The sequence below is a fragment of the Vicugna pacos genome, chromosome 10 (genome assembly GCF_048564905.1).
Source record: "Vicugna pacos chromosome 10, VicPac4, whole genome shotgun sequence".
NCBI classification, from domain to species: Eukaryota; Metazoa; Chordata; class Mammalia; order Artiodactyla; family Camelidae; genus Vicugna; species Vicugna pacos.
In genome coordinates, this window is record NC_132996.1 from 60,716,579 (window position 1) to 60,732,904 (window position 16,326).

Here is a 16,326-nt window from a genome sequence, read left to right on the forward strand (position 1 = left end):
GCCATCCAGTTTAACTGTGTGAGTCAAGTCTCATTGGCCATTTTCATTCAGAGTAAGAGCAAGGAGTACCTGGAAGATATGAAGTATTGTAGGAGCTTGGAACCTTTGCCTCTTGGCACATTGCAAATGACCTGGAATTTTTTAATTTGGTCCTTTTGCTCTTTGTTATTTCTGTATATAGAATGTGAGTGGCTATATATATAAGTCTGCTACGATTACATTTATATTAATTCTTTCCTGGGTCATCCTTGAGTTACTGGCCACTTCACCAAAGTAATTTAAATCAATTCTGACTTTTTGCTTTTTAATATCCAAAATGAAAATGTTTATGTGGAATTGATATCATAAGCAAATTCTTAAAGCTTATTTCTTTAGTTTTTCCAGAGAAAACAGTTACCACTTAATGGAAATCTGTTGACTTTTTTTCTGTATAAATGGCCTTTGTTATTAAATGAGAAAAAGAAGTTGTGTAAAGAACTCTTACTACCTAAGATTTTACAAATATCTAGTTATAAAATCATTAATTTTTAATACATTTTCTGCTGTATTTTCTTGGTATGTTACTCTAGAGTTAATTGAATATAAATATTCAAATTATAATTAAATTATAATTAAAATTATAATTAAAATAAAATGGGGAACTATGGAACTAATTTTATTTTCTTGTTTTTTTTTTGTTAAAAACAATTTGAGACATTTGTTTTCAATTTCATTTTAATAAATTTATTTATACCTTTTAAGGTAAAAATTATATAATTCACAAAGAAATTTTAATTTTGATATCTTTGATTCTGTTGTGGCCAGAAGATCCAAAGAGAGATTTCCTGATCTCCTTATTCATGACAGCTTAAAAAGAGGTAATTAGATCCCTATGAATTGGACAAAAGAATATCTGTATTATGCTACCTTTTGTGTAAGAAAGAAGGGGAAATGAAAATATACACATGTATCTGCTCTTTATTAAAGAAAGGTAACTTATAAATGTAGATGAAATTATATAATTGGGGGGAAAATCATCATTTGGCAAAACCACCATAACTGTTTTTGCTTCTGGCAAGAATTATCAATGGATGCTGAAAGTAATAAATGAAAGTTTGAAGAGTAACAGTATATTTCCACAGCCTCAAAGTATCTCTCCAAAAGACACTTATTAATTACAAAGGATAACTTAATAGTAGGTGAACCTGGCAGACACTGCTTTACCTAAAAGATCAAAGTTAACATCCCCAGTAATTAGACTAATCAACAGCAAGTACCTCTTGATATTGATGGCCTGGGAAAACTCAGCATCACTTCTGTGATAATCCTGCCAAAAGGGTATAACCTGAATCTAATCATGAGAAAACATCAGACAAACCCAAATTGGAGTACAACCTGTACTCTTTAAAAATGTCAATGTCATGAAATACAAAGAAAGACTTAGGAACTCTTTAAGATTAAAAGAGACTAAAAAGTCATGACAACTCAGTGCAATGTATTATCTTGAATTCTGTTTTCCTATAAAGAAGACATTATTGGGTCTGTAGATTAGACAGTAGTATTGTATAAATTTTAATTTTCTGATTTTGATCATTGTACTATTGTTATATAAGAGAATTACTTATTTTTTAGGAAATACTAAGTTTCGGGTAAAGAAGCATCATCTCTACGACTTACTCTTAAACAATTCTGAAATACAATATGTATAAAAATATAAAGATCTGTATATTTATATGTATATAGATGTGGCAGAGAGAGATTGAGAGAGAAAGAGAAAGCAAATGTGGTGAAATACTCACATTCAAGCAATCTAGGTAAAGGATATTCAGGACTTCTTTGTACTATTTTTGTAACTTTTCTGTAAGTGTGAAATTATTTCAAAATTAAAAAAAATGAAATCTCAAGGGAAAAAAATGAGCAACTTTAGGAAAATGAAAGAATTTGCTCAATGAAGTCTGAATATTGGTTTTGGAGAAATCCATTTAAGGCAGGCGTATAGTGTACTTCCGTATGGCCTTTAAGATATTTTTAGAAACTTTTAAATTTGATTTTAGAGGTAAGATTGATGACTTTTTTTTTTTTTGCAAAATTTGTTGTCCAGTTATATTTTTTTCTTTATTTAATTTTTTATTGAAGTATAGTTGGCTTATTATGTTAGTTTTAGGTATATAACATAGTAATTCAATATTTTTATAAATTACACTCCATACAAAGTTATTATAAAATATCTACTATATTCCCTGTGCTACATTACATCCTTGTAACTTATTTATTTTACACCTGTTAGTTTGTACCTCTTAATCCCCTTATCCTCTTCACTTATTTTGCCTCTCCCTCTACCTTCCTCCCCTCTGGTAACCTCTATTGTTCTCAAGATTGATGACTATTAAAGAACATTTCAATTTAGTTAAATACAATTGAAAATTAACAAGAATGTACATTTTTATGTGGGTAGAATGTTTGTTTTGGATTTCTGGTGATAAAGGCTTGCATTGTTTGTGATTTGGTCCTCCTATATATTCCAAACACACAGTAATGATAAATAAAATTTCCTAAGAGAAAATTTAACGGACATAGCCATGTGTAAAATCAATATAAGTTCATCTATGGACCAGGAACTAAACAAAATCACAACATTAATGGAGCTAAAACCATGGGTCTCCTGCACTCTGGTTTTAGAAGCAAGCATAGGTAACTGAGTGCTCATTTCTCATGGAATAGTAGAGAACAGAAGTTTCACACATAGGGTGAGAGACTAGAGCCAGACTTTTCCACCTCCACCCCTCTAAAGGAGATTCAAAGAAACTTATTATGTCTCTCTGGTAAATGACTTATATAAAACCTGGGAGTACAAGAGGAAGCAGACAGCCTTTTAGTCAGGACTTGGTGGTGCAAGCTACTCAGAGATTCAGTGACAGCCTCTGTGATATCCCTAATATCATCAGGAATACAGCTTTAAGTCATCAAGTATGAGACCTAGTTCTAAACTAAGATCTGTCCCCAGGGGAGAGTGAGAATATAAAGCCTACCACTTAAGATGAGTCTGCACACTGCAATTCCAAAACACATAAGGAAAACTAATGCTAAGAAAGAGAGCCAATAAACCCAGTAACTGAAATGTAAATTTACTCCAGAGAAAATAAAACTAATTAATCATTTTAAATTGACTTTGAAATGAAAGTTAGGATCCTCAGGGAGAAAAAAGAAGGAATACAGTAGTTTTAGAAGAGAAGAAAAATTGGGAAACAGGAACAGGCAAAATGAAACAAAGCCATGTATATTCCTTAAAGGACCTTGAAAGTTCTAGAAATAAAGTTACTGAATTTTTTTTAATAATTGAAAGAGAATGAACTCTAGACTAGACATAATTGAACAGAGAATTCATAATTTGTCAGATAATACTAAATGTACCACAAAGATAGAGATAAAAACTATAAAAGGACAGATGAGAGACATTGAGAGTCTACAATGTATATCTAATAGGAGTTTCAGAAGAAAAGAATAGAAAAAATCATGAAGAAGCAGTATTTTAAAATATATTGGCTGAGAATTTTCCAGAATTGACAAAAGAGATGTCAAAGTCCTGAACGAGATAAACAAAAATAAACCTACTTGATTTCTTTCTTTCTTTCTTTTTTTTAGAATGTGTTTGAGCCGACATGTTGATGAGTCTAAAGCGAGTAGGTATAGTAATGGGTTAACATTCTTTAAAAACATGGTAGCCACAAATCAAAAACATACAGTTGAGTTACAAAAACCAAAAAGAAGAAAACTCAAGCATAATACAAAGATCATCAAACCACAAAAGGAAAAACAATAAGAAAAAAGGAACAAAGAAGAAATACAAAATCAACTGGAAAATAAGATTTAAAGTGGCAATAAATACATATCTATCAAGAATTACTTTAAGTGTCAAGGAACTAAATGCTGCAATCAAAAGACATAGAATGGCAGGTTGGATAATAAAACAAGAGCTTACAATATGTTGCCTACAAGAGACCCACTTTAGGGCGAAGGACACACATAGATTGAAAATGAGGGGATGGAAAAAGATATTTCATGCAAATGGAAATGGCAAGAAAGCAGGGGTAGCAATGTTCATATCAGACAAAATAGACTTTAAAGCAAAGGCCATAAAGAAAAATAAAGAAGGATATTACATAATGATAAAAGGATCAATACAAGAAGAGGATATTACAATTGTTAATATATATGCAGCCAATATACGAGCACCTAAATACATAAAGCAAATACTAACAGACATAAAGGAAGAAACTGATGGTAATACAATAATAGTAGGAGACTTTAACACCCCACTAACATCAGTGGACAGATCTTCCAAACAGAAAATCAAGGCAACAGAGATCCTAAATGACACAGTAGAACAGTTACACTTAGTTGATATTTTCAGGACATTACATCCAAAAAAACCAGAATATACGTTCTTTTCAAGTGCACATGGAACATTCTCTAGGATAGACCATATACTAGGACACAAAACAAGCCTCAAAATTTAAGAGGATAGGAAGTCTTTCAGCATCTTTTCTGACTGCAGTGGCATGAAACTAGAAATCAACCACAGAAAGAGAAATGAGGGGAAAAAAAAAACTGCATGGAGACTAAACAACATGCTACTAGATAACCAATGAGACAATGATGAAATCAAAGTGGAAATTGAAAAACACCTTGAGACAAATGACAATGAAAACACAACCACACAAAATCTGTGGGATGCAGTAGAAGCAATCCTAAGAGGGAAGTTCATAGTGATACAGGCCTTCCTCAAAAAACAAGAAAAATCTCAAACAACCTAACCTACTGCCTAAAAGAATTAGAAAAAGAAGAATAAAAGAAACCTAAGTCAGCAGAAGGAAAGTAATAATAAAGATCAGAGAGGAAATAAATTAAACAGATTTTTAAAAATAGAAAAAATCAATAAAACCAAGAGCTGGTGTTTTAAAAGAGTAAACAAAATTAACAAATCTCTGGCCAGGGTCACAAAGAGGAAAAGAAAAAGGACCCAAATAAACAAAATAAGAAATGAAAGAGGAGAAATAAAAACCAATACCACAGATATACAAAAACTAAAAGTGAATACTGTGAACAATTATATGCCAACAAATTGGACAGCCTATAAGAAATGGACAAGTAGTTAAAAACATACAGTCCACCAAAACCAAATCAAGAAGAAAAAGGTAATTTGAACAGACTGATCACTAGAAGTGAAATAGAATCTGTAATTTTAAAACTCCCTGCAAACAAGAGTCCACAATCAGATGGCTTCATTGGAGAATTCTACCAAACATATGAGGATGTTATACCAGTCCTTCTCAAACTCTTCCAAAAGACTGAAGAAGAAGGAACACTCCCAAACTCATTCTTTGAAGTCACCATCACCCTGATACCAAAACCAGACAAAGACACTACCAGAAAAGAAAATTACAGGCCAATATCTTTGATGAAAATAGATGCAAAAATTATCAATAAAATATTAGCAAACTTAATACAATGACACGTAAAAAAGATCATACACCATAATCAAGTTGGATTCATCACAGGGTCACAAGGATGATTCAACATATGCAAATCAATCAATGTGAAACACTACATCAACAGAAGAAGAGACAAAAATCACATGATCATCTCAATAGATGCAGAAAAAAATTTGATAAAATTCAACATCTATTCATGATAAACACTCTTACCAAAATGGGTATAGAGGGAACATATCTCAACATAATAAAGCTATTTATGACAAACCCACAGCCAGCATGATACTCAAGAGTGAAAAGCTGAAAGCCTGCCCACTAAAATGTGGAGCAAGATGAGGATGCCCATAGAACTCTTTGAAATTGCAATTCTGCTCCTTGACATATATCCAAAAGAAACGAAAAGAGAGACTTGAGCAGATGCTTGAACACCAAAGTTCATGGCCACATTTTTCACAACAGTCAAAAGGTAGAAATGACCCAAGTGTCCATTGACAAATGAATGGATAAACATGGTATATACATACAATGGAATACTATTCAGCCTTAAAATGGAATGAAATTTGGTGTATGTCACAACATAGATGGACCTTGAAAACATACTTAGTGAAATACCAGAAACAGGAGGACAAATATTGTATTATTGCACTTAAATGAGGTACCTAGAATAGGCAAATTCAAAGAGACAGAAATAGAATAGAAGTTACTAGAGTCTGGGAGGAGGGTAGAAGAGGGAGTCATTTTGAAATGGATACAGAGTTTTTGTTGGGGATGATGAAAAAGTTTCGGGTATTGGTAGTGACGATTATCACATAGGATTGTGAATATGTTTAATGCCACTGAATTGTATACTTACAATCATTAAAATGATAAATATTGTGAATGGTTAAAATGATAAATATGTTATATATATATCTTACCACAATAAAAAAGTTTTTCAATTTAAAGAAAGGTAGAATTCAAATTTTAGAAAATAATATCAGAAGATGAGAAGAGTGCTAATAAGTTATTTAAAGTGAATGTTGTTCCTTGGTTTGGAGAGTAATAAATATAATGTGCAATTTGACATTTAAAAAAATGTGTAGCTAAATATGTATGTTAAATTTAAGAGAAATACCAGAAGATTACAGATTCTGTCATAGCTTCCAAACTAATGGGGGGGGGCAGAATGCTTTTTTAAAACTTTATTAGCACACTGAAAAGTAGGAAAAGGGAAAAAAGTCAAAGAAGAACAGTCACAGAAAACACAAAATAAGATGGCAGAAATTAATTAAATGTATTAAAAACTTACTCGTGATAAATTGGGAGTTCGGGATTTGCAGATATTAACTACTATATATAAAATAGATAAACAACAAGTTTATATTGTATAACACAGGGAACTATATTCAATATCTTGTAGTAACCTATAATGAAAAAGAATATGAAAACGAATATATGTATGTAACTGTATGACAGAATTATTGTGTTGTATGGCAGAAATTGATACAACATTGTAAACTGACTATACTTCAATAAAAAACAAATAAAAAACAAACTCACTCACTAAAATACAGAGAACGTTAAGATTGGGTAAAAAACAAAATCCAGCTATGTACTACTCAAGAGAAATATTAAAACAAAATTATCCAAAAAGATTGAAATTAAAACCATAGAAAAAGTTACGTCAGGCAAATACTAATCAAAAAAAGCTGGTTTTGCCGTATTACAATACTAGTATCAGACCACAGTCCTGGACTTTTAAAAAGATGGTAAAATACATAGACTTTCATATCACTAGTATGGCTAACTGTGAATACAAATTCTGGTACTTTCTACGTGGCTTTACTTATTTTTTTTTTATCTTTCTAAATCAACTACCACACACATTTATGGAGCAATATCTACTATGAGTTAGGTAACAGAGGCAAAGACAAGTACAATCTAATTGCTTACTGTATAGAGTCCAGTAGAGAAAATGATCCCAGTAACTTTAAAACAAGGCAGCAAATTGTGAGTACCGTTAGAGAGTTATAACTGAGGTATGATGGGAATTAGCCATGGCAGGTGGAATCAGGAAAAGACTGCATACAAAACTTGGTATTTGAGATGGTCCTAAAAGACTGGATAGAATTTTACGAGATGGAGGGAGGAAAAAGATATTTCAGAGTGAAGAGAAGTAGTACAGCTTTGAGCAACATCGTGTTTTCTGCTTTTTCTTTACAGCTATCATATGTAAAAGAATTTCACTGATTATATTAAGATCGTCTGCTGAAACATTATGTTGTACACCAAAAATTGACACATTGAAACTGACTATACTTTAATTGTTTTAAAAAAGATCATCTATTAACTTTTTTAAAACATTTTTTATTGAGTTATAGTCATTTTACAATGTTGTGTCCATTCCAGTGTAGAGCACAATTTTTCAGTTATACATAAACATACATATATTCATTGTCACTTTTTTTTTTGCTGTGAGCTACTACAAGATCTTGTATATATTTCCCTGTGCTATACAGTATAATCTTGTTTATCTATAATACATATGCCTGTCAGTATCTACAAATTTTGAAATCCCATTCTGTCCCTTCCCATTCCCTGCCCCCTTGGCAACCACAAGTTTGTATTCTATGTCTATGAGTCTGTTTCTGTTTTGTATTTATGTTCTTTTTTTTTTTTTTTTTTAGATTCCACGTAAGAGCGATCTCGTGGTATTTTTCTTTCTCTTTCTGGCTTAGTGATTATGATCTCCATACTGATCAGCTGCCACCCTAATCAAACATTTCTAATTATTTTTATTTTTAATTAAATGTGAATTTCATTGGTATGAATTATCTAAAGGCAGTAGTGTAAATACAATTATAAATCTTTTTGTATTCAGTATTATATGCCTATCTGTTGTATAAAATTCCTATTTTATAAATTCTTGTTTATATTCTTACTTATCTGTACGATAAAGCTCAGCTCAATTCTTTGATGCATAAATCATTCTCCAGTTTAAAAAAAGATATTCTTTCAAAGCTACACTAAAGATATAATTTCACCAGTATTAGTTCCTTTATAACCTAGACTGTGACCTAGACATCAGCTTTTTTCCCTTGAGGGTATGAAGCACACTTTGGGACTAATTCTTTGCCGGGTTGCTTCATAAATTTAGGCTAGAATGGTATCATTTTAGACTTCATTTGCTAGAAATGTGACCTACTCCATTTACCTGTAACAGGCCATTTGCTTTATTTTTCATTTTCTTTAAGACAACAGCATTGCAAATTGCATGATTAGGTTAACCCTTTTTAAAAAAATCTCTCTTTTGACCTAACTCTTTGCCAGATGTTGTCCTCATACTTCCTCACAGTATCTTAGAAGTGGATTTCTGTGCTAGTTTTCCATGGGGGGAGAAAGGTATATAATTTGCTTTTTCATCCGGCCTTGTTAATAGTAACAGGAAGAGGCTAATTTTATCCTAAGTGATAATATACTCTATGTTAAAGACAGCTAGACACTTCCCTCTGAACTTGGTCAGGGAAAAGGAAAACGGATTAGATGCCATCTTAAATTTTTTTGTATTTATTTCAGAGATTCAGAATTTTTCCCTCTAAATGGTAAACAAATGAAAAATGGCATTTGGAATTACCACTATCCCTCTATTGCTTGACATCTTCAGTTTAATGTCTGCTTCTCTACAAAGATTAACATATTTTCCACTCATGATTTGCTTGTCAGGGACTTTAGGAGTTTTCTGGAACCAGAAATCTGCCTTTGGTGGTGATGATTACTGGATAATTGCCTATTCTTCGGTGGATTTTCCATTTTTAGGTTACGCCAGGCTCTTCAGCCTTTATTTCTTTGGCAGAAGCACCCAAAGGCAATGGAGTAGACTTTTTCCCCTTCCCTGGCCCAGCTTAAACAATGACTCACTTGGACCCTCGGGCTTTGCTTCATACTCTCATTCAGGGACCACTGTCTACTCTCATTTTTCTTATTTGCCTTTAGTGTCTGTCTGGAACCTTTTATATCCTTTGGCACATGGATTTTCCTCTAAGGTTACTGTCAGAGAGGTATACAATACTTCCCCCAAACTGGGACAGACAATCCAATTAAGTCCCCATAAGCCATGTTGTTCTTTAAGCCATCTGATATAGGTCAGAGAAAATACAAAAAAAGAATATAATTAAGGAAACATGATTCCAAATGGGGTAGGGGGAGAAGTAGTCTCCAGAAAGGTAAGTGCCAGTGTCATCCAGCTAAAGACTGAAAGATATCCCTCTATATGAGATGCTCTAGTGACTGATTAAAACTTCCTCAGTATATTTATGTGGGAGGTGGGAAGCCCTCAGAGGTACTGGACTCCCAAGTTTTCAAAGGAATATGGTTATGCAAAGAGACTTCCTCATAGAAGGACATGGTCTAATCTATAGTTGAGAGTTTTCTTGGAGAAAAAACAATTTTCCTTCTTTTGGGCAGTGGTTCTATATATTTTTGATTCTTCATTCTATTTCCAGCCTTCTGTAACTTCTTAATGACGATCTCTTGACTTTTCTCTTTGCAGTTTTAACAGTGTATGTCAGGGAACTCACATTCTGTTTCGGGAATTCAGCTTCATCCAAGCCACCCCTCACAACAGAGCATCATTCTTACGGGCCTTCTGGAGATGCTTCCGCACCGTGGGCAAAAATGGTGGTAAGTCTTCCCAAATTCTGTTCTTGCCTTCGTTTATTCCTTGCAAATTTCTTTGTTTTGCTCCTGTAACTACTGTCTGAATGCATGCTACTCAAGGCTCTAGGAGCACCTTATTTTTAAGGATCTGTCTTGTGTCAGAGATACTACCAGCACTATCACTGTCACCATCGCCATCACTTAAGACCCAAGTGTATCTCTGAGCACATTAGCTGCAGTAATTCATTTAATCTTCACATCTCTTTGTGGTAGATACTATAATTCCCATTTTATAACAAATGAAACTAAATTCAGTTTGCATATTGTTAATTCATCAATTTATTATTATAATCCAAGGATAATATTAAGAAAAACACTGATCAAAAATGTCTTTATTGAGACTTTATTTTGGCAAAGTGAAAGCTGAAATACCCCTATTTCCTCATTCATTCAACACATATTTCTGGTATACTTACTCTGTGTCTGACGCTGGGGTTATAGTAATTGAACAGATACGCTCCCTGCTCTCATTGAATTTACGAGATCCCCTCCCCTGCTCTAATTGATTCTACTGCTACTACTGAAACCTTTTTGCTGTAACTCCTTCTACCTACTTTCTTATTAGATCATTTCACTATCCTAAGAAATAGATGAAATAGATAAGGCAGGTATTATTGCACCCATTCTATAAATAACGAAGTTATGTAACTTGCAGAAGGATTGCACAGTGGATTAGTAGCAAGGTTGGAAATAGAACCCAGATTTACTAATATGCTAATATGCTATTTCTACTATTGACATGTAACTCTAGAGATCATCAATCTTGATTATACTATTGTGCAGTAAGTACTTACTGTACTGAGAACAGCATCATCTTCTTTACAAAATGTATGACTAGTAGGCGAAAATCAGTGTGAACTCAGTTTTAAGTGAACTAGGTCAGTGAAACTATCTCATTGGTCTCTGCATGAACAAAGTTGGAAACAGTGAGTGCATAGGTCAATTTTGTACTGGTTCAGCAGAACCTGTCTTTCCTAATCCTTTCTCTGCCCCTTAATCAGCAATTATTTATTGAATACTCAGTATATTGAAGAATGGTTCATATTGCTTGAGCTGGTTTCTGTGAAATAGCCATGGGGATAACTATGGGAAACAGTCTTCAGATATCCTTAATTATCTTCCTGATTTCAAAGTGGGGTCTCTTCAATAATATATTTACTATCACAAGGAATCCATATAGCAGTGGACTCTAAGCAGATGTGGTTTTCTTTATCTTTCTTATGGCAGCTGCCAATGATTCACCCAGCTGCTTAGAGGAAGCAGCTACAAGTTCTCCCTGTTTCTCCTGTGCCACGAACAAGAGCTAGATTTTATGCTGGATACTTACTGTCATGCTTCTTAATCTGTCTCTGATTTCTTAAAGACCAAATGCAACATTTCTGTCTAGGTGATCCTCAAATCTTTGGTTAAATAGTTGTAAATATATTCTCCATTTTTCCAGGAAACTTTAGAACATCTTTCAGTCCCAGAATGTGTCAGTCCCCAATTTTAATCCAGAATGAGCAAAACCACTCAGAGGCAAGATTCCAAAGGAAACCATTTATTGAGTCCCATTTTTTCAATTAGAATGCCAAGTACCAAGCTCCTCCTCAGTGCAGCTGCTATTATTGTTCTTCTGCAGATAACTTCCTTAGAACATCATATACACATTTTAGCACTACCAAGAGGAAACTAACCCTTTTGGGAGTTAGCAAAAGAAGAGTAGAGTTCCAGCATAACGTATCTAAAAGTGAAGCCACCTGTAGAAAACTAAGGACCTGATCCCTTCTGGCAAGAAATATTTATCCCAGTTTTTAGCAAGTACAGAGATGCAATGTCATTTCTTCATGACTGAGTATTGAATGATGCTGATTTCCCTATTTCTGAATTTCAAATAACCTCATGAAGACTATAATGAACCTCTTGCTATCTAGACAACTTTAGACTCTTGGAAGCAAAAAGATCTATTCAAATGTAATAAGTCTTTAAAATTCACCTTCTCGGTTTGGTATTTCTTTCAAAACAGAAAGATTAATCTAAATTTTCCGAGTCTGGCAAAGATTAAAATTTCCTTGTAAATCTTTACTTCTATTTGGGGATACTGGCTCAAAAGAGCTTTTGTCCACAGTTTATTTTCACAGTTTGTGAGAATTTAGTTTTGAGCTTTGTGATTTTACCAGTGAACATATACATTTCATTTAATAAAATGATGGGTATTTCTCCTGTCCATGAAGAAGTACCTACCAAGGGAATTGTCATGCTAGCAAAAACTAGAAAATTGACAAAGTATCTGAAACGACTGTTTCAGACATTGGCCAACAAGCAACGTGGAGCTGTGGTCCCTGGGAGGTAGTTGCCTAGTGACAGGGAGATCATCAAAGAGCCTGGAGGTCTTACTGAGTTGAGGAGGCAAAGGCGGGGGTTCAGGAAGCCAAGGTGGCCAGAATCTACAGGGCTAAGTACCAGAGAGGAGGGTGTTGCTCAGTTAGCTTCGGAGAGCTGCAAAGAGGTATTTGAGTCTTTGGCTACAAACCCTGCACATGTGTGGGTTGGAAAAAGAACCACCAGAAAATAGTAGGCCAAACAATTCCTGGAGTATGCACAGGACTAGTTCACACTTCTTCCAGCTGGAGTGGAGAAATCTCAAAATACACAGGGCATTGGATAGAGCCCTCAGCAGCTTAAGCATTAGACTGAGCTGCAAATTACTGCATACCAGAACAAAATTCAAAACTCCATAAAGGAATTCAACAAAATCCAGCACTCAACAACATAAAATTCATGAAGCCTGGCATCCAATTAAAAACTAGAGGAAGCAAGAAGATATGACCTATAACCAGAAAGAAAATCAATCAATAGCAACACAGACTCAGAAATGACAGATGAGGGAATTAGCTAACAAGTACCTTTAAACAGTTATTTTAAGTCATAAAAATATGCTCAAGTATGTAAAGGAAAACATGAATATGATTAAGAGATAAATGGAAGATATTAGAAAGGTCCAAATAGAATTTCTAGACATATAAAATACAATATCAGAAATGAAAATAATGATAATAATAGTTAATATTTATTAAAATACTTCCTGTATAGATTATCTCATTTTTCTTCACAACAATCCTACATGTTAGGTAGATACTATTATTATCTCCTTTGCACAGAAAGTGCAACTGAGATTTAAAAAGTTAAATCTAGGTCACACACCTAGTAAGTGAAAAAGCCAATGCCAAAGAAGCCAGAGAGCTGACTAGAGACAGCGTTATGTTTTTAATGTGTATCAGAGAGTGTGTAAGATGCTGGAAATACAAATAAGTAAATGCCAGTGCTTGCTCTCAAGGAGCTCACATTCCAAGGGAAGAAACAGAGTAACCTGGAAGTAGTTTCCATAGAGTGTAAGTGATTAGTAAAGCCCTGTGTAAGAGTCAGCGATAGCACAAGGAAAGAAATTGTTCTTCCTGCAGAAGCTGGAGAAGGCTGTGAAGAAGTAAAGGCAATTAGGATGGATCTTGGAGCAGCAGAGAGCTGTCAAGCAAAGAAGGAGTACATTCTAAAAAGAAAAAAACATTTTTAAAAGTATAATGACATGAAACAACATGGTGCCTTTGGGAAATGATGAGAAGAGGCAACAGAAAGTGTGCCAGCCACTGAGCAAAATGCTATGCATGTATTCATTCACTTAATCCACGCAACAAACGTGAGTTGGTATGATTATTATCCTGTTTTATTATATAAAGAAACTGAGAAGTCAAATGACTGGCACAAGGCCATATAATTTGTAAGTAGCACAACTCACATTCAAACTGAAGTCTTCACACAGGCCACATTCTTAACTACTGCTGGACTGACTGAACGTGTGTATCCCAGGTAAGGAGGGGCTCTGCGTGCTCTAGAGTTTATGCTTTCTCCCAAAGTCAGTAGAACCGTATCAATTTGTGTGACATTTTCACATATGACACTGGCAAAACATGGGAAAACAGAATGGAAGGCAGGTAGTTAAGACCAAACCAGAGACTAGATGGGAGACACTTGCCATCAAACGGGAAGCAGCCGTGGAGATGCAGAGCTATTTAAGGAGTTGATTTGACAGGACTTGCCGATTGATTGGCTGTAGAGTGTGGGAGAGAAGAGTCAAAAATGAATGCCAGAAGTGCAAATATTGCCAATTTCATCACTCCCTTCCTTTTTTCCTTTCCTTTCACCGTTTATGTTTTACTCTGAATTTACTACGATTTTTGTCTTCATAGTCTAGGCATATTCTTTCATTCAATAAACAGTTATATCTCAGTTGCTGATGATAAAGCAGTGAGTGGGCTAGAGAGAAATCCTTGCTCTCATGGCGTTTGTGCTCTGATAACCAGAGACTGGGGAAAAAAAATCCCTGCTTTATAAAGGAGTTCACATTCTAGGGAATCAGGGCATTCCAGTGGGTCTGTATGATCATATAAAAACCTGTTACTTTGTTTCTAAAATATCGAATGCTGTGATGAGTGAAATGATCTCAGGGAAAATGCAGACATGCTAGGCTGAAATAAAGCTTTCGGTCTGACGTCTCTGTGTCATTATCTCAAACTTCCACTTGATTTTGCTGGTCACTAATCCTCATCCTCACCACTAAAAACCATTCTGTGAGGATTGACGGGGCTTACCTTAGGAGTGGAGTGGCTGTCATGTTTGAAATATTAAAGTGCATTTGTTGCTTTTGTAACTTTTTTTAAACAAACAAAAATCCTTCCCGGCGATCTCGTCACTCCTGAGGTCTCCCTGAGCCGGGTTGGGCCACTTGCTCCCACTGGGGCACCACCTCTCATCATTTTCCCCAGAAACCTGATGTGGCCAATAAGTAACTTCTTCAACCTCCAGTTCCTGTTTCCTAGCTCCCATTTTACTTATTTCTCCTCTACTCTAATTTCTCTAATTTTCCCTTCCTTTTTCATTTTTACTTCCTTCTTCAGAATCTTTTCTCCAGGGAGAATGTTGACAATTCATGTCCTCTCAAATCCATCACCTCTCTACCTCCAATAACTTTAATCTTTCCCTCTGTTTAATTTTCCCTTCTTTCTATTTCAGTTATTTGGGGCTGTCACACATGTCACACAAGCATTCCTGGAATGCTTTTGTCACCACCTCCTCTCCCACCCAACCCTCCTCACCCTCCATACATAACACCCGTAGGTTGCTGACCTCTCTTTTTCCTTTTGGGTCTTAGTTTAAAGGTCAGCTCCTTCAAGGGGCTTCTCTATGACCCTTCCTCATCTGAATTAGAGCCCTTCATAACTGTTTTTCAAATCATCCTGTAAGTTTTAGTTATCATTTATTACAGTTTCTAAGTATTTTTTGGATGACTGTTAATGTCCATCTCCCTTATTAAATGGTAAGCTTTATGAGAGCAAGAACCCTGTTTTGCCACTAACTATTCCTAACACCTAATATATGTAAATAATTTCTTTTTTGTTATTTAATATGTAGGCTCACCATTTCCCAGTCACAACACAGAGGATATATTATTGAATGGATTATAGTATCATCTTCTATTAGAGAGTAGGATTGGTTTTGAAAATCAGCTTTACACCAACTTTTCAATATTGTGTAAGAGCCTTGATCTAAAAATAATAATAGCTACCACTTATTGACCACTTGCTATATTCAAGGTACTAAATGTCATGCTCCAGGTGCCCTACTAAAAACTGGCCCATTCAAAGCTATACTATTTTAAATGTTTATTATGACATTTACCTGAAATCAATTTCTTTTTTTTTTTTATGTTTTCTTTTTCTTTTTGCAAAGGGGAGGTAATTAGGTTTATTTATTTATTTATTTGATTTTTCAGTGGCGGTACTGGGGATCGAACTCAGGACCCCAGGCACGCTAGGCATGCAGGCTACCACTTGAGCTAGTGACACCTAATTAAAATAATATTCAGTACCCACTGTTGCTTCTCAACCAGGATTAGAAGGATTTAGATTATGATCTATATGTAAACTTTAAACACTGGTGAAGAACTGATTAGTAGTACTTCCTTTCCTTCTTTTGTATTCCGGTCCAGCCTTTTTGCTGTGAAAGAGATCACAAACCAATGGTCAGCTGACCACTCGTGCCTTGGCCTGCAGATGTATTTTCTTTGGTTTGCAGTATTAAAAATATGTTTTTTAAATTAGATGCCAACATTTAACATAAAAATCTC

At 34.6% G+C, this 16,326-nt stretch overlaps 1 protein-coding gene across 4 annotated transcripts in view; it reads left to right on the forward strand.

Moving 5' to 3' along the window:
- Positions 1 to 16,326, forward strand: part of CSTPP1 (centriolar satellite-associated tubulin polyglutamylase complex regulator 1) — a 170,260-nt gene that overhangs the window by 66,010 nt on the left and 87,924 nt on the right. For all 4 annotated transcript variants that reach the window (XM_072969891.1, XM_072969890.1, XM_006212283.4 and 1 more), the window contains one exon: positions 10,000 to 10,130. In XM_072969891.1, the coding sequence (XP_072825992.1) occupies positions 10,000 to 10,130 (131 nt within the window). The remainder of the gene's footprint in view (positions 1 to 9,999; positions 10,131 to 16,326) is intronic.